Here is a 24,830-nt window from a genome sequence, read left to right on the forward strand (position 1 = left end):
AAGGGTTTGGGAAGTTTTTCCTGTGCCGATGGTGGGTTTCCGGAAAGAGGTTGTTGTATGTTTACAGACTGTAAAGCCCTCTGAGGCAAATTTGCAATTTGCGATTTTGGGCTATGCAAAATAAAATGAATTGAATTGATGCACGCAGCATTGACTCATTCTTAAGAACTTTAGTCTTGAAAATGTATAGAGTTAAAACACTAATAGGGCGGCACGGTGGTAAGGTCCTGGGTTCAACTTCTGCATGTCGAACCCAGGACCAGGAGCATGTTTTCCCCCTCTGGGGATCAGGGTGACTGGTGGCCCTGAATGGCCCCTAGGGGTTAGGGTGTGTCAGCCATAAGGATACCGATCCAATGTCAGCTGGTATTTACCTACTCAAGTCAGTGGCCTCCTTGGGTAAAAAAACACCCATACACTTTTACACCCAAACACCCAAATGATTTTGGGCGATAACATGGACATTGCAGAATATTTTTTTTTAAACCACATTTGGATCCACCAATTTGCCTGGATGTAATACAATGATGGTGGCTATTGTAACAGTGTGAGGCAGGTATGAATATGCCTGACTCCGATGGTTTGGTTGTATCTACATATGGTTACACGGATCTACAGGAGCTTAAGGAATGAATGTCAGCAGAGAAAGACCACACAATAAAGACACCGGAATCGTAGGGTAGAATTAGTATAAACTTTATTGTAGAAATGGACGGAACAGAAGATACGATGTGGTGAGAACACAAGTGGTATCAGGAGTGATGCATGCTGGGTGTGTGATTGCGTAGGAGTGTTGAAGGTACAACAAAACAATAAGTTGTGTCACCAGTCGGTAATTTCACAAATAAGTCATAGGTGTTTAATATGTTGAAACACTCGCTCCAGACACCCCTCCTTTGTCTCACTAAGCTTTTCGGTTCCACCTTTAAAGGGTTTACGTGTTACCTGCTGACGGGCCGCTCGCGCTCCAAAACGGCTCGTGGCTCGTGACGCAAGAGTTGAGAGTGCCGCAGCAGCTCAAACTCAATCACAGAGAGGGCCGACATTAAAAAAACCTGCCACAGACATCACGATGCCCGATACTTATGATACCACAATTCAACACAACTCAACACCCGCTTCACGTCTCCCCTGCGACCCCTTGCTGCGATTGCGCGCTGGGAAGCCCCGCCCCCCTCCTCCACCGGAGAAGTCGCGAGTCTCGTCGCGACTTTATAAGTATCAGCCGCGTGGTTTCAATTGACCGGCGGGCCAGTTATGATTACAAAATATGATATTTAGTCGCGGGCCGGACACCTGAAGTGAAGTTGACCGACGGAGAAGATAAGACGAGTAAAGGAGTTAGAAACCACGAGTGTTTATATACAGCTCTCGAGGAGAAGCGTAAATCTCCCCGATATAAACCATTCAAAGGAACCTTAAAACAAAAACAGGACTTCACCGTAAAAAACCCAAACATGTAATAATACATATTATACAATAAGTATTTGGGATGTAAGTTCCCTATTAAGTGATACTTTCCGTTGATGATAAACAGGAGGAGAGGTAATAATTGTGGGGGGATATGCTTCAGATATTTGTACCCCGGCCTCCATTTATTCAGGCAGTGGGGGGCTTTCCCTTTCCTTTATCTTTCATACCACTGGTTGATTTACTTAACTGCACCCACACCGCGTCAGAGACATGTAAGTGCTGCTGAAGGCCGAGAGGTCTGAATGGTTAGCAGCCTTGGAGGAGAAAAAGAACTTTGAACCAGTTAGTTGTCCACCAGTGACCTCTAGTGCTGACTGCTATCACCTCTGTAGTCTGACCTCCTGCACGTGTTTAACTAAACCGCTGGCTCAGCGGTCGAATGCCCACATCACCACATAGCTGCACGGTTCAGATTGAGCCGGTAACCTTTGCTGCTCTTCACCCCCCTCGCTCCCAAATGCTTCTCGCCTGTCTCATGGAGGCCGTCTTGAGATTCTAAAAATACATATAAAACAACAATACAGACAAATATCTATATGACATAACCCACTCTTTATTTATCCTCACACGATGAGGCAGATTTATCATACATCTTTTTTTTTCTTAATAAAGTGTATTCAGTCAAAACTCACAAATAAACATCTGTTTCTCTGACATTGCACATTTTCATTCTGTTACATGATTGATAAAAAAAAGAAAAGTAATTAAGTTTTTTTTCAACGATTGGATTGCAACACTTGCAATCCACATACAAACAAAAGAGAAAAGATTATTCCCCATTTCCCAACACACCCCCTTGTTGGAAGCCTCTAAGCGAGTACATGCACGCACCCGCACAACTCCACATCAACTGCTCCTCAGGCAGGTTCTCCCAAACACAGAAATATACTCTCACGATTTTGTTCAAATAAAAACATTACTTACCTACTAATTTGTCGTTGATATTTACAATTTAAAATTTTAAGGCATCAGGTTTTTCTAGACTTTTCTCCGTGAGCCACAAAAAGTGCTTTTTCTATCTGTCACATTTTCCGCCGAGGATGAAATAGTAACGCGTCGTAGACAAGCGCGTTGTGTGTTGCTTGTTTACGTTCAACTGTTGTGCGTTCCTCATCCAGCCACAAATAAACTGAAGATGGAAATAATATTAAAAAGGACAAATGTGACCAGACTAAAACTAAGAAATAAAATTGAGATTTTATCCCTGGACTGTGTTGAAGATTATCAAATCACTGCATTGTTGTGTTGTCATATCTTAACACACCCAACCAGGCTAACTCCGCATTATTCCCCAACTATTAATATCCAACTTTACATGTTTTAATATAAATGAGTTGGAATGTATGGTCACATGTCTGAGCTTCAAAAGCTGGTAATTACTACGGTATCTCTTTTTTTTCTTATGCAGATTAACTCAAAGAAGTTTATAATAAAAATAGAAGAAGATAAATCTCCTGGAAATAAAACAAGCTATGCGTTTTTAGAAAGCCTCCCTATTTGTGGGTTTGCATAATAGACATTTTTAATATGAAGCCATTTGCAGACTTGTCATTGTCTTTGAAAAAGCAGCAGCTTGGAAATGATTGGTTATTGATTATTAACAACCTGTAGGGGGTCATGGTTGCTGTATTCCCATCACAGCCGACCGTCACACACTGTTGGTTTCATTACGTTCCCCCTTAGAACACCTCCCTGAACGCCAGACCACCACCCACGGTCCTAACGACCTTGCATAAAAAAAGTAGATTACTGCTCATGGCTGTCGGAGGGGATGTTAGATGATGTAAATTAAGCCTTGGCAAACAAATATTCTTCTCACAAACACACCCCCTCTAGGCTCTTTTCTTTTGCAGCTCTAAGCTGAAAGGCAATTATGTTTCTCCACTGAAGGAAAAAAGAATGGAACATGTTTCAATGTGCAACAACAGGAAGACGGATTCTTTGAGAGCGCAAAGAAATCAGGTGGCACAAAACAAAAACAGACCAAAATACTATAAAAAGATGAAATCTGAGGTAAATAGCTCTACAGTTGCCGCAAGAACCGTGTATCCTCCACTGATCTTTACCGTCCTATAAACTGCTCCCTCTCGGTGCCTTCGTTCGGTCGGTCCACCACAGGAGAGGCTGACCACGGTTTATGTCCCTGCAGCGAGGGAGACGGGTCAGCTCTGATCTCGGCACTGAAGGACTCTCCGTTGTTTCCATCCCATTGAACCGCAGAGCAGCGGGAACTGTTCCCTCTTTGACTCGGTACTCGCGTGTGCAGTCGTCACCGGAACTCATAAATAGGCATACTGTGCTCACGGACATGGTTTAGGTTTAAAGACTGGTACCTGCAGATGCAAAGAGGACGGAGAGTCACATCGGCAAAAGAAACATGTACTACTGTGACAAAAGAGGTTGCCACTGTTTGCAATATTTGGTAGTTACCATTCTGAGCTCCTATGGTAATAATAACCCTCTATAGTCGCTGTGGACTTCTGGAAACAGATGTAATAGAAGCCAGCGAAGGAGGCACCGCTGATGTCTTTGATAGTGTGGTCTGGTACTAGAAACTGCTCCTGGGGGTGCAGACAAGAAGAGAGCGGAGGTTAGAGCCCAATGCCGAAACAAGCACAGACAGAGACTATGGGATTATGTGATATTACATACTAACCTTCCACCTCATGAAGACGTAATCGCTGTTGTCCAGCACTTGATAGTCAAAGTCATCGGAGTTGAAGCTTTTGGCATATTTGGAAAAAGGCTGGAACTTGCCCTGGTGAGGGTTCATAACATACTGGTAAGAGAATAAAAGCTATGTGCTTCGATGTCGGAAAGCAATTTTTAGCCATGAAAATGATCAATACAACATGCTTATAGAATACAGAGACGGTCTAATGTTCCATAATATAGACTTTATTCTAACAGGTTCCATGGGGCTTCCTCACAATACAGGGATAAGTGCTGCTAGCGCCTGGCTTCATCTATTTTATGCTTATCGAGAGGCAGCCAAACACAACTGAAAAGGCGAAACAATACGTTGCAATTAATGGGCTTTTCTGGAAGACGCAAGGATACAAAGTGAACCCGTTACATGAGGAGCTGCAGGATCAATTAGCTAGTAATCACCCTAAATAACCGGACATACCCAGTGCTTTCTGTCCACATCCTCGTCTGCGTCCCACTTCCTGGTTAAAAAAGGCCTTTTTCGACTGATTATTTCACCAGCAAAGAATGTCGTGAGAGTTGGATACTCCTATCGCACACAGACGGGGAAGAGAAAATGGATACATGAATCGTAGTTCAACTTTGCTTCAAAAGAATTTGCCTAAAAATATACATTTGTTTTTAAAATGCTTACAAGGTGCTTAATACACAACTTTGCTAAACAAGGGGGATGATTTAAATTTTCTCCGATGCAACAACTACGATTTATTAGCAGGTTTTCCACGTTTTGAATATCTCGATATTAGGATCGAAGAACTTCAGCTAGCTGTGCTGCTAATCAGATATTAAAGAGAATCATCATCATTGTGCATGTTGACCTAATACAGAGAGCACTTTTTTGTGTGTGCTATATAAAAGAGTATAGTTAAGTTAAGGACCGGAAGAGCAAACCTAAAATAAGAGGTTAAATCTACATTCACATTACAATCGTCTACCTCTAAGCATTTGTTTTTTTTACCATGCAAGCACAAACCAGTTCCCACTCGTTTAACTCCAGAAACCAGTTTGTGCTCAGAATAAAGGTCAGTCTTACTAAATCTGGCCTGGTTTTAAAGCTCACCTCAGTCAGGCCTTTGATCTTCAGGTATCCACACAAATACGAGTCCTCCACAGTCACATGCTGCAAACACATTGACGTTGAATAACATGACTGTGTATCTCAAGCGGTCCGCTATCACTGGTGCAGAAATAGTTATTGTTCATTTTTAACGATTGTCTTTTAATGCGGTGAACAGAGACAAACCGTGCAGGTTTCTGTCAGCGAAGCTGCTGACATCGCTGTCAAAAGTCAAATTCTAGTAGATTAATCCCACTCATTCAAGCCCCTAGTTGGACGAGATGCTAACGTGCGTGTTTTGGTAATACGTGTAACATTGCTGCAGGATATGTGACTGTACCGTTAATACATGGAAGTAGGTCCGAGTTCTAAATGTCACAGTAGTACCGGAGTCCATTTGCCAAATTGGGTCAGCGTACCGAATGACAACCGTAGCGAGCTAAGTTAGCAACTACTGCTACAAATATGCTGACCAATGTTACAACAAAACAATACTAACCGAAAACAAAAAGGAAAACTTCATGTCAACAACACATTACCTGCAAAACAACCTCAACGTCGTAGGAGTTGCCTTTGCTCTTCTGATAACCCTGAAACTGTGAGCCGCTGTACAGCAGCGAGGAGGCCGCCCCGGGCTGGAAGGTGTTGATCGGGGCAGGGGGAACAAGAGAGGCCGAGGATGAGCAGGCCGAGCCGGCGCTGCTGAGGCTCTCTGCTCGCACGGGCATGATGAGCGCTAAAGTGTCACCGTCAGCCACCGTCATGAACTTTATGACTGAGAACACCCAAGCAGCACGGAGAAGGGGTCCTGACAGAAGGTCTGCCAGCGGCAAGAAGTCCCCGAGGTCCCACGACTTCGCTTAATTTTGTGAGCTGTCAGTGGACCGACTACCGCGGTGCGACGCAGCAACGGTCCATTTCAGACTCCAGCTTCCTCGAACGTCATTGGCTGGAAAACTGGTGCTCGGCTTGAGCCATTCCGTCATTGGACAATATACCGAAATGCATTCTGGGAGTTGTATTTTCTAACACAACGCAACAAGAGCCTGGTGGAGCGATCACGGTATGAATCTCTGACGGTCACGGGATTCAAGGCAAGGCATGTTTATTTGTACAAGGAAAAAGTGTCACACATGAAACCATTGAAACATGAGGCATAATAAAAATAGATTAAAAAACAATTAAATATATTGATTAAAATATTGAAAATTAAAAAAAAAGTTTTATAGAATAAAAGTAGCAGTGACATTAATGAAGAATGAACGCTTCCCTCCCCATGTTTAGTTCTGAAATGTATTTGGCCCTAAACCATTCAGCGCTTTATAAACCAACAGCATGATTTTTTTTGTCAATTCAATTATTTGTTGGACCTCAGAACTGGAGGGATGTGGTCCTCTTTCACTTTTACTTTTCCAGTTGGGTGTTCTTGTATAATTTTGTAAAGCCAAATACATAAACAACCTTTTAGGGGAGAAATGCAATACAGATGGTGCTACTGCAAATCTTCCAGCTGCTTCCACAAACGGTCTGCATATCTGTGGATGTCTGAGATTCGCATGCGGCTCCTCCAAAGTTCTTTTTCTTCAACCTGTAAGGCCCCCATAAAGACCAAAAAACAGAAATATCAGTGTTCTCATCCATATGAAAACATAAACTGAGCGGTTTGTTTGCATTTGATGTCAGCTCTCTACCCCTTTAGCGAGGGAAGCTCTCCAGGCATCAGCGCGTGTAATCAGCTGAGTCTCCCGCTCATTGACCTTCAGCAGACGGTTCTCATGGCTGGTGGCCAGTGCATCCATCACCGCGTGTTTGTCTCCAAACAGCTACATGGAGAAAACACAGGTGAGAGGCCGAGCGCGCTGTCAATGATTATTAACCACGTCCCAATATAGTCAGACCTGTCCAGGGTTAACCTCTTCACACAATACTGTTATTATTCTGCAATCTAACAGATGTACTTCTTTACACAATGTTACACTGGCAGAACTGATAGAGAAGACTTTCACAACCCATGAATAACGGTCTTCTTCAGTACTTCTATATTCTATCCTTACCGTTTGGTCATGATCGTGCACGCCCCCATGCCGGTGGTCCTTGTCCACATTCTCCAGAGTTTCTACAATCACCTGCAGATTCTCATGATAATTATCCTCCAGACCTCGACATTGCGCAAATGTTCAACTGTGTTATGGAAAGTCAAACCTAAATGATCTCTTATTTTGCACCCGAACTGTGTGCTTGTTACTATGTATGATGCAAACAATGAAATGTAAACACGACCTGATCACTGCCAAATGTGATTTTGGAGAAAGTTGCTGTTCCCAAAAGAGGAAGTGCAGTATTTCAATAGTTTTACCCTGAGAAGAGTGATGCACACGTGCCATTGGAAATGATTCAAAGCTCTGTAGATGATGCACAATGAGAAAGGATATATGCCGTGAGCAGTTTCACTGAAGTTACCAATCATGTCTGCAATGTTGCTGTCCAACTTGTTGATGATATCCTGAAAGACACAAAGCCTTTCAGATGATTCAAATTAAAAAAGGCCTCAGAGAATTGAGAACTAAGTTATAGTGTAAGAAGTGTAAACCCACACTCACACAAACACAGACACACACCGACCTCCTGCTGGCGGACCAGCTGAAACTCCAGTGTCATGAGGCTGGTACGCAGTTGCTTGTTTTCCTCTTTGCACTGGTTGATCTTGACCTTCAGGAGGTCCGGATCTGATAATTGCTGCAATTCCGCTTTCCTCTAGAAGTGGTGTGAACACAAGCGATAACCTCATACTAGTGCCTGAGAGACGGTTCACTGAGTCGTCTAAATAAAAAACACCAAGTCTTTTGAAAGCAATGCGGTTCCGAAAAGCTCACCACTTTGTGTTGCTGCTCAAAACCTGCCAATATTTCCGACGCTCGCTGCTGGTAGTGTGCCACGGCCTCTCGCTGACCGCCGAAGAAGGAGTCCACCTCTGTCTGTCTTCGCTTGTGTTCAGTCAAACCTGTTTCAAATAACTGCATACACAGCGCCACCATTTGGCGTTCAAATGTAAGCATGGGGTCAAGGAATTTAAATCATTACTAATTCACCTGCATGGATCGGAAAGTCAAGACAGCACAGGATATGTTTGAAGCAGAAGAGCCACTTCAGGCCTACGGTGTAGTGTCTCTGCCTCTGGATCGTCTTTCAGCATGCTATCGAACAGAGAGGAGCCATTCAGGAACTCCACAAAGGCCTCCTGAGGGGGAGAATAGCTTAAATCACGAACACAGCATGTATACAAAATTATGAATTGTTACGAGCGTTGAAAATAATGTGGCTCTCCAAGTGGGAGCCTCATCCTACCGAGTGTAATTTGGCTTCAGCTGCCCGGCTTTGCTCAACCTCATCGGCTTGTTGCATCTGCAGCTCCGCGCGTTTGATCTCTTCAAGGACATGGCAGTATTTTTTAGATGCTTCTTTTTTCTGTACACACAGACACATACGATTTGGTCACACAGTGTCAACGCTGCAAATTGTAAATAGCCAGAATTTCCAAACAAGTATTGTCGTGTTTTAAAAGAAAAGGATTCATAAAAAAGGCCTAAAAGGAGAAGACTATTGATTGCAATATAGCATCGAGTCTAAACACACCACTCTTAATGCTTACCGTCTTCTCATCGAGTAATCTGTAGTCTAGGCAAGTCAAGTCTGGAAGGTGCGCTGCGATGTAATATTTGTAATCGTCTTTCTTAGAAACAGGATTTCCATACAAGTTGACGGTGAACAGGTTCTTGAACCTCCTGAGATAGACAACCTATTAAATGCATTTAAGTTGTGTTAGATGTCAGCATTATGTCATGTTATAATCTGGGAATGCTAAAACACAAATGCTGCTCAATACGTGCAATGCAGCATGATATGAGGGAATATGTTACGTTTTCCAACTGTCCAAGGAGGTTGTTTGCGATGAAGACATGAGTGAGTTTCTCAAGTGTGTCCATGTTTTCAATAACAGAGATTCTGTTGTTGGACAAATTCAGCAATTCAAGTTTCTGCAAGTACCTGAGACCTTCAATTTTCTCAATTTTGTTGAATGACAGATCTGAAAGACATATTCAGAATAACTTTATTAAAGGTGGTTTCTTTGCTAATATCAAGAGGTTCTCTACATATTTGCTAATGCATGCACAATTACTACTGAAAGCATGAGCAGAATGTAAATATGAAGGATCATTTTACTGAGCCGTGTCAGATTAACCAGACGGTCCAGGCCTTCAATCTTCTCTATGAGGTTGCTGTTCAAATCCAGTCTGGACAAAGATGTGAATTCCCATAAGTGGCTGATCATCAGGATGTCTGTGAGCAAACAAGCTTTTACAAATCCAAACAAATAGACAATTTTTGATATTTGTTTGATTAGTTTTTCTCTTCCTTCTCACTTCTGTATTCCAGTCGTAGTTTAAGAATTTCATTGAAGTGGATTCCATCCGTCTTGAAAATACACTCAACCCGATCTTGAGCAGCTTCCTCCATTATGGCCTTCCGTAGAATCTCCTCATCCATAAAAATCCCCTTATCCATCTAAATAACAGAAAAACTGATTATGTATAGCGAATTTTATATTTTGTTTGATGATGCACAACAACAAGAAAAACACATATGAATATTTTAATTACATCAGTTTACCTGCATTAATTAATTAAGCTAGCAGAAAAAACATTTAAAAGCCAACATTAACGAATTACTTACGATTATCACAGAATTGAGCCTCAGCTAAAAGATTTCAGCCGCTACAGAACGTCAGCACGATGAAACCTTCCAAACTCCGAACGTTGTTTACAACACTGTAACATAGCAACCGGCTGACTTCAAGCTGCATTCAAGTACGCCACTGAACTTTGAATCAGTCGAAGAATCAAAGTTCAGTTAAAAAATACTTTCTTAACTATACATGTAACACAACCTTAAGTAACAATGATACTTAGTTGATACTAAGATTTAGGGCACCGTTGTTTTCTTTTCGAAGGTACAAAACTGTCTGTCAATTTATACATTTATGTTTTAAATATTCAGAGGATAAATACTCGGACTCGTTCTTAGTGGCATTAAGACACAAATACCCCGACGTTCTGAAAGGTTTGTTGAATGTAGCTTCAGCTGTTAAACATGAGCGACATTGATTTTAACCAAATGCGTTAAACGCTCCTTTTCATGGACCAATAGCATTCCTCTGTGGGCGGGACTTAGTAGCACCACCTCTGGGCCTCAGCCCCCGTCAAACCTGAGCCGATTGTTTATTGTCAAAATGGAGTTCTTACTTGGAAATCCGTACAGCACTCCCGTGGGCCAATGTATAGGTACGTATTGTGTATTCAATATGTGATACTTTCTCCGTTGTACATCACTTGAACGCGTTCGGACAGTTTACGTCACGAAAATGGCGAGCAGGCAACATCGCAGTAAAAAAACCGTCATCTACTTCGAGTTAGCTTTCAGCTAATATTTGCCCGCTAACCTACCTAACTTAACTTAAAGCACAGATGACGCTCCGTGTGTGTGTGTGTGTGTGTGTGTGTGTGTGTGTGTGTGTGTGTGTCAGAGCCGAGTTCCATATTTCCATAGAGCAGAATATACACGTGTGTCCTGCCGCAGCGCTTCGCTTCTATGCGTTCATCCTTACGGAATGATGATGAGAGAGTTTGTTCTGATGACGTTGATTGTCGTCGTTGTTGTTGTTTTCACATCCGTTGAATTGAAATCCAGTGAGGCTCATTGAGGAGGAAGTGTTCCTCTCGATATTGCCTGAAAGTCACCCACCACAGTAGATTATAACAATAACTGGATGATACTTGGCTATCTTGACTTGACTCCTGTGTTAGACTCATACATTTGTACTTTCCTCATTTGTTGAACTGATTTCCAATGCGTGTGTGTACACAGTTGTGTATGATGACCCACAAGAAGCACTTCCTCTTTCATTCTTGTTCAGTTAAGTTTGTACCGAACAGATGTCCAACAAACATTGATTTGTCTCAACGTTGACTTGTGTTCAACTTAAAAGCACTACATATTCTTTGACTTCCCTTTTATCCAAAAAATAAGTCCCGTCTATGTACATGACGGACTTTCCCATGTTGTTACCTAATCTGTTTTCCATTTCCTAATAATGGGAAGTAGACAACCATGTTGCCCTTTGCTCAAGCTTCCCCGGTGCATCGGACACAGTTAGGAGGATGGACGTCTGCAGGAGATGAAGGGCTTTAGAATTGCTCCCTGGTCCCGGTGGTGAGTTTTTGTCCTTCACCCAGCGGTCAGCTGCTCTGTGCCGTGTCGTGCACAACGGCCCTCTCGGGCCTTTTTTGTCTTTTGAGGTCGCAGGCATTTCACGGATGGCCGCGTCGCTGTACCGAAGGCTTTCTGTTTGGCGGATCCGCTCACCTGAAAACATTCGGGGAGAGATGGAGAGAACTGGTGCTGAGCGATGCATTGTGAGGAAATGAAATCGCTCTTTCTCCGTGACGGAGAAGGGCGGCGGAGGGGATGGAGGCGGTAAATGAACGTGACCTTTCTCCTGTCCGTCAGGCAGTGACTGGCACATTTGCAGCGGATGGCACCGCCTGCCACCGTCAAAGTCATGTGACCGTCTGGCTTCAGTGCTCAATTCCCAGCAGTGACACAACACCACGAATGAATGAATGAACGCACTCAGAGGCCATTTAACGTCATTAGGAAGGCCGCAATTGTTCATCATTCCAGCTGATTTTACATGAGGAGATTATTATTATTATTTTTTAAATTCTTGTCTCTTTTCTCCTCCGCCGCCTCGTGCTCACCCGCGTCTTGACCTTACAATCCATTAAGGAGATTACAAGGGATATCCCAGTGGCCGTAGCTGATTTAGTGCCCCACACTTGCGCGCAGTATTTATAGATGCGGCCCACATTTCAATTCCTTTTTTATTTTCAGAAGGTGGGACTTTAAGGATTTTAATAAAAAAGAAGAAAAAGATGCCCGTCTCTCGGTGTTTGCCAAGTCTGTGACAAGTTGATCAGAGATGGAAGATGGAGCATGAATAAGTCATGGCTGCCTGGCTCGTTGGATGTTGAGCGTCCCAGAAGGACCCCACCCCCCTCCACCCCCACCCCGAGGCCCCAGTGAGAGGCTCTTTGCCTGGCCGTGACAGCCTGCTGGGGGCCCTTGGGCTTCAGGAGGTGAAGTTCCCTCCTGCCCAACAATGGTCTAATGAGAATCTATCGAGTGTCAGTCATAGGAAACCCGGTCACAGCACCCCCCCCCCCCCCCCTCCGCCCAGCCACCACCTCCCTCGTCTGTTCCCCAGATGACAAGCGGGCCTGATAGATATCAGCTCACTGACATGATGGATGGATCCTGGGTGGGGTGGGGGGGCAGAGGAAGGAGGAGACGGAGCGAGGAACGCGCTGATGACTGCGCTGGCAGTTTATCGCTGCAGCTCCTGGCGGCCCGGATCACGTTATATCCTGCTGCCGAGATTGAATTAATAGGGCGTGAGTGTAAAAAGCCTCCGTGGCTCCGTCCTTCTTTTCCCCCCAGCTGTTGTCCCCAGAGCGCAGCCACGAGCGGCTCTCCAGCTGGCTGCTTGCGTCCTCTAGTTTAGCAACAGGTGGCGGATGACATTTTATTTCATGCCCCCCGCCCCCCTTCTGATAAGTGAGTTTCATACCTCAAAATGAAGAACTATTCGGAAACGAAACATGTTCAACTTCATTTGCAATAGCGTAGTGGATTTTTCTTTTAGGTTTCATTGTCGTTACTCAGATTTTTTTCTTATTCTAACAAATGTCACCAAAGGAAGAAATCATGTTGTTTTCTTCATCTACCCGCTTGAGCTCAGTATTCTCTGAAGGATTTATTTTCCAAAGTTCTATCAGTTTGGTTGTTTGGCGAGAGATTTGTGTATTTTTTCCCTCTGTTTTTCTAGTTTGACCAATCCGAATTTAGCACCTGTGTGATGACGGGCAGTGGCTTGTTTGGTTGCTGTCAATCAAATCTGATCAAACTAAATCCATAGCGAGGCGGCTGGCGCCTCGTAAACAGTGAACAATGTATCTCAACTCAAAGATACTTCAGTGGCAGCCAAGATGAATTAATTGCTGATTAGTCAGATCAAATGTTGTCTATTCTATTGTCTGCATATCTTCGCGAACAATATCAGATCTGTGTAAAAAAGTAAGTAAGTATAAAGTATTTATATCACACTTTTCACAGATAATAGTCACAAGAAAACAGCAGGAGAGAAAACATAAATAACACAACGTGTTGTAAATAACACAAGGAAAAACTGCCAACTTCCTGTTTTACAAAACATGTTGCTATAAATACAGGAACAGCTGTTTGGTTCTTGTATAGACTAATCTAGAGTGAAGACTGTAATGAAGTAAACATTCACTTCTAAGGGGGGCCGGAACCCCTAAAGGAAACAAAAATGTAGAGGCACAGACACAATATGATGAACTGTTAAATTCTAATATGCGTTTTGTGTTTTTCCTCCAGAGAGGGCCACAGACGGAGGCCTACAGAACGAGGACTGGACCCTCAACATGGAGATCTGCGATATCATAAACGAGACGGATGAGGGGTGAGCTTCCTCCAAAAGTTAATCTTTGTTGGCTTCTCGTTCGCCTTAATCAATATTTTGCAGGGAAATACTTCCCGTCACTATATAATTTAAACCCTAATCCTTATCTGCCTTCGTTTCAAGAGACCATAACTGCTCCTGATGCAGCTCTGAATTAAATGATATCATGATCTAAAGTTTAACAGTGTGAATTAAATGTAGTCGTCAAGGGATCCCAGCCAACGTCGCCGTTCTGCAGAGAGCCTTTTTCGGGAATAATGAAATCTGTCTTTTTTTTTCCCCACATTCCCTTTTCTCTGTTGTTCCCCTGCTTTTTACATTCTTCATGCCTACACATGCTCATTGTCTTGGCATGCAACACGGGGCCCTTTCTGTCACTGTCAGGGCCTCGCAGAGTAACAGAACACTGAGCATCTTGTCTACAAGTTGTTCCAGCGAGTTACACAGTGTCTGGTTAGCTCCAGAGTTTTTAAAAGAATGTGTTAGAGGTTGCTGGAATGAGATATAATAAAACAAGTGCACCATTTAAAGTGAAAAAAAAAGACTGTAGAGTCTGTAGAGGCTAATTTTGTATCGTCTGCAGCGTAAAGTCTTATCACACGGACAGCTTTGATCTCGCCTCGAGAGAAAACCTTCCCCCCCAGTGAGAAGACGGGGAAACAGAGTGCGCGGCGGCACTTCTCTGTCTAAGTCAACCGGCGACGCTGACAGACCGCCGGGCATCTGTTATCGCGGCGCGGAGAAATGATTAATTCCAACAAAGCGTCAAAGACGCTTTGCCTACTGCTCAGAGCGGGGCGCCTCATCCAGCTGTGTCTCTGCTGCTGTTTCCCCCCGCAGGCCCAAAGACGCCACGCGGGCACTGAAGAAGAGACTCGGGGGCAACAAGAACTACAGAGAAGTGATGCTGGCGCTCACGGTGAGCTTTTTTTTCGCAACGAGTAATTGTTGCTTTTCGGTGTCTTGGCTTCCTTTTAAAGAACTTCACGTAGCATGAAGCCCACGAAACCTCCTTAGGGTCTTGTTTTTTTTTAATTTTATTTATTTTTTCTCGCTCAATTTATTCCGCTATATGTCTCCGACTGTCGGCGCCGTGTGTTTGTGTCTTGTTTCATGTTGTTCATAGCAGCCGTGCCTTTTGAGCCGCGCTCGTATCCGGCCCCGCAAGTGAACACGCCTCGTGCGTGATCAAAGCCCCCCGACTGAGAACTCCTTTCCTCAGCTGCCACTTAAAAACCAACGGCTAGGCTTCTTGCTCTGTTTTAAATGTTCTCCTTCTCTGCAGGTTTTGGAGACCTGTGTGAAAAACTGCGGCCGCCGGTTTCATGTCCAGGTGGCCAACAGGGATTTCATCGATGGTGTGCTGGTCAAAATCATCTCGCCCAAGACCAATCCGCCAACCATCGTACAAGACAAAGTGCTGGCGCTGATACAGGTATCGCCGCCTTTTGTGTGCACCGAGGTTTCGGTTTCCACTTGAATTTGTTTTTTTGTCATAATTTGCCAACACAATGTCCGTCTGCGTGTGGCAGTCGTGGGCCGACGCCTTCAGGAGTTGCCCCGATCTGACTGGTGTGGTCCACATTTATGAGGAACTGAAGAGGAAAGGCATTGAGTTCCCGATGGCCGACCTGGACGCATTGTCTCCCATCCACACACCGCAGAGGGTAAGAAGGGAGAGACGCGCATACAGCGGCGACGCACATCTACATTTACAACGCAATGTATTTTAGGGGGTATTTTTATTTTTACTTCCAGGGTACAGCAGAGGTGGACCCAGCCATGATCAAGTACCTGGCCCCGGTCTCACCCGCCGCCGGGCCGCCTAAACCGTCCCCGTCTCTCGCCTTGGCCCCTACATCTACCACACAGGCCTCCCTCTTGCCCAGCCCCATCACGGCAACCCCCGAACAGGTGAGGGGCTTCAACAGCATGACCCCATGACCCCAAAACATGAACTCACTGCTGCACGTGTTGCTCGTAAAGGGTTTAGCAATTCAATCGTGAAGTGTGTGGGTTAAAGCAGATTTCAGCTGGACGTTGTGGCCAACTCAACCGACTTCCTTGGGGAACATCTGCAGCAGATGTTCGCTGATCCTGAACGTGTCCGAATGACCTCTGACCTTTTTTGTGCTTTCAGATCGCCCGGCTGCGCAGTGAGCTGGACGTAGTGAGAGGAAACACCAAAGTCATGTCGGAAATGCTAACAGAGATGGTCCCCGGGCAGGAAAATGCCTCTGACCTTGAACTGCTTCAGGTAAATCATGAGGCCTCCTGGGTTTTAACCAGTAATGTCACAACTTAAAATGTTTCAACAAAGTTAATTATTATGTAAATAAATCTGACTTTATGGGTTTTAAGGTTGAAAATTGGATCAAGAGTCAAAATTAGATTAGATTTCTTCATCTTAAAGGGTCTCTAAAATATGTAAATGAATACAGGCTCATGCAGGCTAATGAACTAAGTGAGTTCCTAACACTGTAAAATATAATATTCAGAAAGCAGAAAGCTTTCCAACGTGGTGTGTCGACTGTAAAGCGTTGGAGCCATTCTGAACCACCAGGGGGCGCAGCGCCTTTAGTTTTCAGTGTAAAGGCTCCGCTCGCCCGCAACAGCATCAAGAGGCGAGTGTCTGTGGGAAAATTGGCCATCGACCAGTCGCAGAGAAACTCATGCAGCGTTTAATCGCCTCAGGGCAAATCCACTCGGGTATTTAGTGTCGGTTTTTAGGGATCTGGGACCCTTTCCTTTCTTCCCTTTCTTTCCCCAGCTGCTCAAGTAAAAACAAAAAACTTGCACTACGTTTTTACACATCTGAGAAAATATGGCTCAAATTGAAATGTTTTGTATTATATTTATGTACAGTTAATTATCTCGTATTCAGACAATGCTGTGAAAGGATTCAATTCTCTACAGTCCCGCTTTTCCGCTGGTGTGTTTTCTGTCTGTTTGTCCATCAATTCAACTTTTGTGTTTGTGTGCCAACCCCTGAAGGAGCTGAACCGAACATGCCGGGCGATGCAGCAGAGAGTAGTGGAGCTGATTTCACGCGTCTCCAACGAGGAAGTGACCGAGGAGCTGCTGCACGTCAACGACGACCTCAACAACATTTTCCTCCGATACGACAGGTGCGCTCCGTCAGATGCAATCTGTTCCAACAGCACAAATACAAAACTTTGGTTTTGATTTAAGGGGTCCGTGAGAGCCATACAATGGAACATTTAAAAAATATATTTTTTCAATCGTTTGCCCATTAAACAGAACTTTTTACCAGCATAATGTGTGCGATCAAGACTCCACATATTTTCTAACTGTGTATCAATTCATGCTTTTAAATAGGAGACTTATTTACTTTATCTATTTCCCCATAACATGGCAATGAATTTTTTATTTTTTTTGGAAAGCGAGCTCGACCCAACACATTTTTGCAGTTTCAAACCGCACAAATTTACAGAGCTTGGTGAAGACTTTTTGTTTTTTACTATCTCTGCCTTCAAAGTGGTAAAATGTCTCTTTCATGAGGGTTCTGAAAGATGAAAGATGTGTAAGCATTTGAAGCAGACAAAGCTGTGGGTAAAACGTTCAAAGGTTTCGTGCTGCTCACAGGTACGAGAGGTACCGGTCGGGGAGAGCCGCACAGAACAACGGGGTAAGTCCAACACACACACACACACACACACACACACACACACACACACACACACACACACACACATCCCCACACTCAGACTGTCTCAAGAACGCCGGCTTTGTGTGCATGTTTCCAGGAATGTGTCTTTTTTTTGTGTTATTTTTACCACATTATTTATGATCGCGTACACAATCCACCCCAGAATTCCACCGCAACACTTAATGATTAACTTATTCAACTTAAGTTGCATTTTTTAGCTTCATCAGACCTGGAAGAGCAAAGCAGAGCTCGTCCAGAGCTGCTATTTAGAGCGCTCATTTGCCAGTATCAGCGAGCTGCCCGGCGGTCGGGGCATCTCTGCGTCCCACGTAGCCGTGTGTGTGTTTGCACCCTGTTGATCTTTCTGTGTGCTCTGTCTGTTTTGTGTTGTGGCCAGCTGATGGAGGTGAGTACGGTCCAAGTTCAGTCCCCGCCACTGTGCCGGGATGAACATGCCGATGAATGTTAACACGTTAAAGCTCCGCCCCCATCAGTAGTATAGAAACTAAATGTCGGCCCCTTTCCCTCCCGTCCTTCTGTCGCGCACATCTGCCCTCCGTGCTGTTTGTGTTCCTCCCATCCACAACTAGTGACCCTCCATGTTATCCTGTAGCGTTAGTAGATCCAATGTATCCTCTTTGTATGCGAGGGAAAACCCACAGTGATGTACATTTGAACTTCTTCACTCTTCTCTTTCCCTCCCTTCCAGATGTTGAACGAGGCCACAGAGGACAACCTCATAGACCTGGGCCCAGGCTCCCCTGCCGTGGTCACGCCCCGGATCAGCTGTAGCTCTCCACCCAAATCAACACCCGGGGCCACCGCCTCCCCGGCCCGTGACCCCGGCACGGCCTCGCTCTCCTCTGCACTGGCTGGGATTGGTAAGAGCACCTCTGCCTCGCCGGAGCGGTAAACCTGACCCCCCCCTCCCCCCTCTGGCCGGAGCTCACATGTGTAGCTGTTCTGTTCAGAGTCTCCATGGATAATCCTCCAATGCTCCTCTCCTCCTCTGCAGATGTAGCTTCAGACAGCGTGAGCGCGACCCTGTCCTCCCTCCCGGGCCGCAACCACGATGACTTTGACATGTTTGCTCAGACCAGGAGCAGCTCTTTGGCCGAGCAGCGTAAAAAGTAGGTCGAGACTTCATTTTGCTTCCGGGGCCAGCACAAATTTTGATCCTTTCTTTTTATATCTAAAATAAAATCTACACATGGACACTTATTAAATATTGTTGTGCCCGCTGTCCCTCAAATCGGACTCGCTATATTTTAGGATTCTTGCGGCGTCACCTTTATGTTGATTTAATGAGTTAGTTTTACTCAGATTGTTGCATTTCATCTTCCTCCCTCTCTCGGTCTGTCTCCACTTTGCTGCGTCTTAAAGGCGAAATGACAAATTGTCAACATTTTAATGATCTTAACAACACCTTTTTTATGCTGTGTGCGCAGTGTAAAGTATGAGGACCCTCAGGCTCTGGGTAGTCTGGCCTCGGCTTTGGATGTGAGACAACAGAACACAGGAGGGGTGAGTACACCGATGCAAATGTAGTTGTATGCAGCGTCCCCCCCCCAAACAAGGACTGTGTGTGTTATTTATGTGGCCAATGAGCCACGGCCCTTTGGTCTGTGATACTCTCTGATCTACAGTTACGTGAACTTTGATCAAAATCAATTTGTTGATCAAGTTTGATTTTTGTGGTTGCACCTCATGCACACATTGCAATATATTTGAATTGCGGCAATATGTACACAGACAATTCTGAGCTGCCACACACGCACGATGATTGCACATATAATCTTTTTTTCTTTCGTAACGTCCTTTAGGGAGTTATTTCTTTTTTTCTCCACTTTATTTTCCTCATCTTTATGGAATAAACCCCTTTTTTAAATGAGTCTCCTCTTGCATATGTCTGTCTCTCTGCACGCTGTGCTGTGCTGGGGCCTGCTCTCCTTCTTCTCTTGTGTAAGGTGTTGTTCTGTTGTTGATTCAGCTGAGTGTAAAAGGGGATGATAACCCAGCAGATCAGGAGCTGCCCATAGACAGCTGGCTTATTACCCAAGGAATGGTGAGGACTCCATCCTCAGTGTGTCCTCCTACCCCTCCCCCGTGTCCATCCCCCCCCACACCTCCCTGCTCGCAACCTGCTGCGACATCATCCATAACCCTCACCGGCTGCTCTTTCTAGCGTTCTCTCGTTTGCTCTGTCCCCAGAATGCCTGAACAAGCCAGTGTAGCAAGAAACCATCAGCGAGTTTTTCCATGTCAGTACAGATGTTGGTGCTGGGCAATATGAGGATAACTTAAAGGTAGTAGATAGTCTGGATCTTTTAGGAGTTGTCTACCTTTAAGTTCAACCAAGGCCGCCTCTGCTGAGACAGCTATGTCTTTAATATATGTTTCAAATGGTTGGATTAGGTCATGCAGGTGTCTGGTCCATAAACAGGACTTGCCATAGTAACGTTTGCACGATGAAGCACGTTTGATTAGTTCAGTTTTACGTATGGAATTCATTGGATTAAACCAAAACATAAATTCTCTGGTATTATTGATACAACCAGTTATTTCATTTGTAGAAGACAATGTATTTCTGCAGCATTGATGGAATGACTTGTATCATGGTATCGGTTAATGTCCATATTGCCCACCTTCATTGCACTCCACAGACACGGACACGACCCCTAAACACTAAACCCATTGCTGATGCTTTCCACTTTAATGCCAGCCGTTTACAGATGGGTTAATGAGCTTGACGGGTCACCGGGGATCTCCCATTCGCTCGCTTCACCTCTTAACGGTCACACTCTAAAACAGCAGGGAAGTACAAATACTTATGCTACACAGCAAGGTTAAATCACCAACGAGGACGATTGTTGAGGGACTAATGACCTGTCATTGAAACATAACAGAATAAGGGACGGTGACTGGGACGGAGGCTGTGTAGCAGAAAGTATTTGTCAGTTGTCCTCTAACTGTCTTTGGATCATAAATAATACCCTATATTTAACATCAACTGACATATAGATCAGTAGTTGTAATATTTCTAACACAAAAAATGAAATAAATGATAACACTTTGAAGTTTTATCAGTGGGAGTCCCGATGAGACTCGCCCACACAGCTGCATGCGTTTTTCTTTTTCCTGTGAATGACTTCCACTGGCCTGGCATTTTATTTTGAAAAGCTTCTCCACCGCGTTACCTGTGATCAGACGAGGAAACCCCATCGGTGTTCTTGTAGTCTAAAAGGAAGCTCAATGTCATTTCCCAAGTTGAATCGTGAACTTTGACTTCATGGCAGTGAGAAACGTCACAACTTTTCTACAGCAACTTTAGCAACGGTCCCTGAATGCAGCTCATCGCAGATGCACGTGAGCCACTGTGAAAGTTTCCGCTTTCTCAACACACGTTCCTACCGGTCCTGATTCACTGTGTTGGTTCGCCGCCCACGCGAACCCGAACACACTCCCTCCACCCTGACGCGCCGCCATCACGCCGTCAGTCACTGCACGCCGCGCAGTGTGTGCGCTCCACGTATGTGTGTGTGGCGGGATTGCCCTGCCGTCTCGACAGTCCCCCCCTCCCCCCTTGTGTGTTCAGCTTTTTCCCAGCCAATCAATCTCTTAATCACGTTCAAGCAATTTGCTAATTAACTAATGATGTGGAATAATTAACACTGCTGCTTGACATTAGTCGGCAGCTGTTGCGCCGTGTCAGCACTACAGAACTAATGAGAGCGATACGCAACCTGGGAACTCCTGAACTCATTGACGACGTCTGAGTAGCAGATTGTTGCACAGAACGATAAAGGCACAGGGCTTGAGTGTGTCTTTTGAGGAAATCCTCTTCATCTCCTCATTTTAATTTGTTTTTCTCTCATCATCTTCCTCTCCGAGCACTTGGTGACTCCTGTTCTTGTGATTTACTTTTACAATTTTTGTTGTTTGTGTTACAACTTTTCTTTTTGTTGTCGGGGCTCGGGTGTCTTTCTGTTGTGTGGCTGTGGTGCTGCCCCTCGGTTTGCTCCATAGATCCCCGTATCGCAGTCCTCTGTCATGGATGACATAGAGGAGTGGCTCTGTGCTGACGTGGTGAGACTCCTTTATCTTGATTTATATCCTTTTTCTCTCCTTTCACTCCTTCCTCCCTCCCACCCCTCGGTTTTGTTTTTGTTTTTTCTTCCATAGCGCATCTCGGTCATCTTGTATAACCCGGATTCATTTGACTCTAGTTTCCTGTCACGTCACATCTTCTCATTCACTCTAACCCTAACCCTGTTTCCACCAATGACTTGCATATAACAGCTGGAGGTTCAACTTACAAATGCTAACGACGAACCAATGGTGCTCCAGTCAAAAATGGGTGCGATGAGCTTCCCTAACATGTGCATGTGGAGGCTGTGGAGTCTCCCTCAAGAAGGTTGTGAAAAGTGTGGATGGACGCATGGCCGACGGGTTCTTCATCATTGAATAGAATATGAAGTCTGTTTAAGCTCGACAGGTGTTTGACACGTGCGTTGCCGACTGTACAATAAGGTTTATTTACATATTTTGAAACAAGTATAACGTCGTTAATGATGCCAATTTGTCTACATTGTCTCGTGACTTTTTCCTCCCCTTCTCAATAGAAAGGGGATGCTGCTGAGGAAGGGGTGACCAGTGAAGGTATGAACTGATCACAGCTGCATGTGTTCCACGCACTCTAATGTGTGTGTGCGTGTGGGGGTAGTTTTGTTGAAACGTTTTCCCCTTTCATCAGAGTTTGATAAGTTCCTGGAGGAGCGAACAACGGCCCCGGACCCTCTGCCGCCTCCCCCCGGAGCTCCCCCCGCTCGTGCCCCCGCCGGCTCCAACAAGAAGGCCGAACGGACGGAGGACGCCCTCTTTGCCCTGTAGACTCTCCTTGGAGAACCTCCGGTGGCTCTGCAGGGGCATCTAAAGGCACCCGCCCTAAACGATGCCTCCCCAACAGTCCCCCGTCCCCGTCCCCCCCGTCCCTCCTGCCGGCTGGCAGCGGCGCAGCAGGTGATCTTCACCTCATCGTTATTCTCTTGCCGCAGTGTTGCTTTAACGCGAAGAGGTCCAACATGTTCGCGGCGCACAAGCGCGTTGCGTTTTACTATAATAAGGGTGTGTTAATGTGTCTGGCGGCCCTGCATCTCATTGTGTAATGCGCCACCAAAGGAAGACGAGCAAACTCGGTGGCATGTGATTGCGAGGTCAAATGAAGGACTTCACAGCAGGTGCATTGAGGCAGAATGGAAAGAATACAATTTAGGATTGCATTGTGTTGTTGGACTGCATTCAGCTAATTGCTAATTTATGCTTTTCTTGTTTTAATGGTTTGTTCAATCCAGGCTCTTATTTTGTTTCCTCCACAAAATACTCCAGTTAGAGCTCTAGTCTTGCTTTTAATGCTGAGGTATGTGTGAAATGGCAACAAATAAAATTATCCAATTTGCCTAAAGCTTTGGGAACAAAGGGCTTACGTTAAAAGGCTCATTTTGACAGCAAGGAATATAATATATAAAGCTACTCTTGATAAGCCAGCAAGGGGTTATCAAGAGTGGGTTATCAAGGGGATAAAAAAAAACTAAAATCTAAGCACTTGTTAGGATTCTTTGAAATGTATTTCAAATGGCTACAGGAAGGAATGTGTCCATGTAATATTTCCCACGAGTCTTTTCAGCCCTCTGAACGGCTTCAACAAATGAGTCGCTCTTGAACAATTGCAAACACTTTAAGCCATTCCAAAGAAAACTGAGGCTGTGATGACCAACCAGTATTGAATTTGGCCTGTTAAAAAAAACACGTGTTATGGATGTTAAGGGATTATGATCATTTTCCTCCCCCTGTTATATTAATCTCCGAAGCAACTAGTCTTAAGTTTTTGTTTTTACAAGATGGTTACTATTTTTCTATGGGATGGGGAAATGGACTATAGATTGACTCTATTTTGCACATAACATTAGTCACTGTCGTTGCGGGGCTTGTTCACATACACGCGGATTGAAGGGAAGTTACACTTACGATTGGAGAACCTTTTCCAGAGATTTAAAGAAATAACAAACAGATGTGAGACACAATATGGCATTAAAATGATCAGCATCGCTGGCATCATAATCAACTATAACTTACAGTAATGCACTGTATTAATATAGCTAGAGCTCCAGTTTGAACTGTAATCTGTATAAATCAAAATACAGGAAATTTAGTTTGTATCTGGCTAAAATCATTCAGGCTTGTAATATCCGGGCAGCAGAGAGATTTGTGTATGATTTGATCCCCTCATTTATCTTTTTGTGATTGAGCATGAAACATGCAGCAAACAATCCCAATTGGACTTCCTTTGATCTGTGAAGTCAAAGACGTGCTTTGGTTATTGATGTTTTTTCATTCCGGTATGATTCATCTGCTCCCGTCGGAGCTGCTGCCAAACAATTCAACAAAGTGGCTCCGACTCACATTTTTCTTTTGAAGCAAAACTCAATTCTGTCCGCACCAATTCTCCCACCATCTTCCACCATCACCTCTAAACACTTTTTCTCCGATGATTTTTGTCAGTGTAATCATTATTTTAAATATTTAAATGTATTTTACTTAAAAAAGGAATGAGTAATTAGCTTTAATGTTTTTAATGCTGTATGGTTACATATGGTTTATGGGTTTAATATGGTTGCCAAGTAACTGAGATAATAGCGTTACATTTACAATCAACCAATGTTCACTTTAATGAAATAAATGCAGGCTGAACAAAAAATAATGACTAAATATGTAACGGGAGATCCTTTTTAAAAGGGAACTTGAGTATTTTTCTGTTTTTACGTTGCGTATCTTTGGATCTGTAACAGTGTATTGTGTTACTTGCTTTTATGAAGCTTGGATTTTGATTGCAACATGCTATCTCAAAATGTCTATTGAATGTCTTTTAGTACTAAAGAAGCGGAACAGTGAGCAAATGTTCCTCTGACATGGAAGAGAGGCTTGTTTTCTGTCTGTTGCCGGTCCCATGTCTGTTTGGCTGTGCCGTTCGCTGCCATTACTAATGGTCAGACTTTAGTTTTGACCTAATGCACGTATATATAACTGCCCAATAAAACACTAGCAATGCGTGACCTCTACCTCACAACTGTTTGTGGTTATTGTACAACCGAGGGCTCCGGGGCAATCTCTTGCTTTTTCACGTTGAGCATGCTGATGCAACCTATTCTTAGTCTTGCACTGCAATGGCCTTCTGTGTCACGTGACGATGAGCCTCACATCCCATCCCGTATTGGGGGTTCATGGACATTTTCCCCACTTTTTGCTACGGGATGGTTAGACCGCGA

The 24,830-nt window shown here is 44.4% G+C and overlaps 3 protein-coding genes across 8 annotated transcripts; 1 reads left to right on the forward strand and 2 right to left on the reverse strand.

The window, feature by feature from the left end:
- Nucleotides 1-2,006: 2,006 nt before the first annotated feature.
- On the reverse strand, nt 2,007-6,212 carry gid4 (GID complex subunit 4 homolog). The gene is made up of 6 exons (XM_040191053.2): nt 5,779-6,212; nt 5,243-5,302; nt 4,604-4,711; nt 4,130-4,231; nt 3,904-4,034; nt 2,007-3,806 (listed from the first exon to the last, which is right to left on the reverse strand). The coding sequence occupies exons 1-6, from the start codon at nt 6,001-6,003 to the stop codon at nt 3,743-3,745; spliced, it is 690 nt and encodes a 229-aa protein (XP_040046987.1). The 5' UTR covers nt 6,004-6,212; the 3' UTR covers nt 2,007-3,742.
- Nucleotides 6,213-6,327: 115 nt separating this feature from the next.
- On the reverse strand, nt 6,328-11,350 carry drc3 (dynein regulatory complex subunit 3). 4 transcript variants are annotated; one of them, XM_078083850.1, is made up of 8 exons: nt 10,902-11,350; nt 9,661-9,802; nt 9,461-9,577; nt 9,157-9,323; nt 8,889-9,035; nt 8,585-8,704; nt 8,329-8,477; nt 8,123-8,253 (listed from the first exon to the last, which is right to left on the reverse strand). In XM_078083850.1, exons 1-7 carry the CDS (start codon nt 10,992-10,994, stop codon nt 8,346-8,348), a joined length of 918 nt encoding a protein of 305 aa, XP_077939976.1. In that variant the 5' UTR covers nt 10,995-11,350; the 3' UTR covers nt 8,123-8,253; nt 8,329-8,345. The 4 variants fall into 4 exon arrangements, with proteins under 4 accessions (XP_077939979.1, XP_077939978.1, XP_077939976.1 ...); XM_078083853.1 differs by lacking the exons at nt 8,585-8,704; nt 8,889-9,035; nt 9,157-9,323; ... (1 more) ...; nt 9,661-9,802; nt 10,902-11,350 and adding exons at nt 6,328-6,827; nt 6,931-7,062; nt 7,294-7,412; nt 7,670-7,742; nt 7,862-7,993 and having other exon boundaries at nt 8,113-8,253; nt 8,329-8,468; XM_078083851.1 differs by lacking the exon at nt 10,902-11,350 and adding an exon at nt 9,971-10,110 and having other exon boundaries at nt 8,201-8,477.
- On the forward strand, nt 10,405-24,628 carry tom1l2a (target of myb1 like 2 membrane trafficking protein a). 3 transcript variants are annotated; one of them, XM_040191041.2, is made up of 16 exons: nt 10,405-10,578; nt 13,754-13,838; nt 14,679-14,757; nt 15,124-15,273; nt 15,371-15,505; nt 15,597-15,752; nt 15,979-16,095; nt 16,833-16,966; nt 17,445-17,487; nt 18,218-18,389; nt 18,524-18,638; nt 18,957-19,032; nt 19,499-19,573; nt 21,535-21,594; nt 22,131-22,167; nt 22,262-24,628. In XM_040191041.2, the coding sequence occupies exons 1-16, from the start codon at nt 10,527-10,529 to the stop codon at nt 22,396-22,398; spliced, it is 1,623 nt and encodes a 540-aa protein (XP_040046975.2). In that variant the 5' UTR covers nt 10,405-10,526; the 3' UTR covers nt 22,399-24,628. The 3 variants fall into 3 exon arrangements, with proteins under 3 accessions (XP_040046975.2, XP_040046978.2, XP_040046981.2); XM_040191044.2 differs by lacking the exon at nt 19,499-19,573; XM_040191047.2 differs by lacking the exons at nt 19,499-19,573; nt 21,535-21,594.
- Nucleotides 24,629-24,830: the final 202 nt, after the last annotated feature.

Source organism: Gasterosteus aculeatus, chromosome 11, assembly GCF_964276395.1.
Source record: "Gasterosteus aculeatus chromosome 11, fGasAcu3.hap1.1, whole genome shotgun sequence".
NCBI classification, from domain to species: Eukaryota; Metazoa; Chordata; class Actinopteri; order Perciformes; family Gasterosteidae; genus Gasterosteus; species Gasterosteus aculeatus.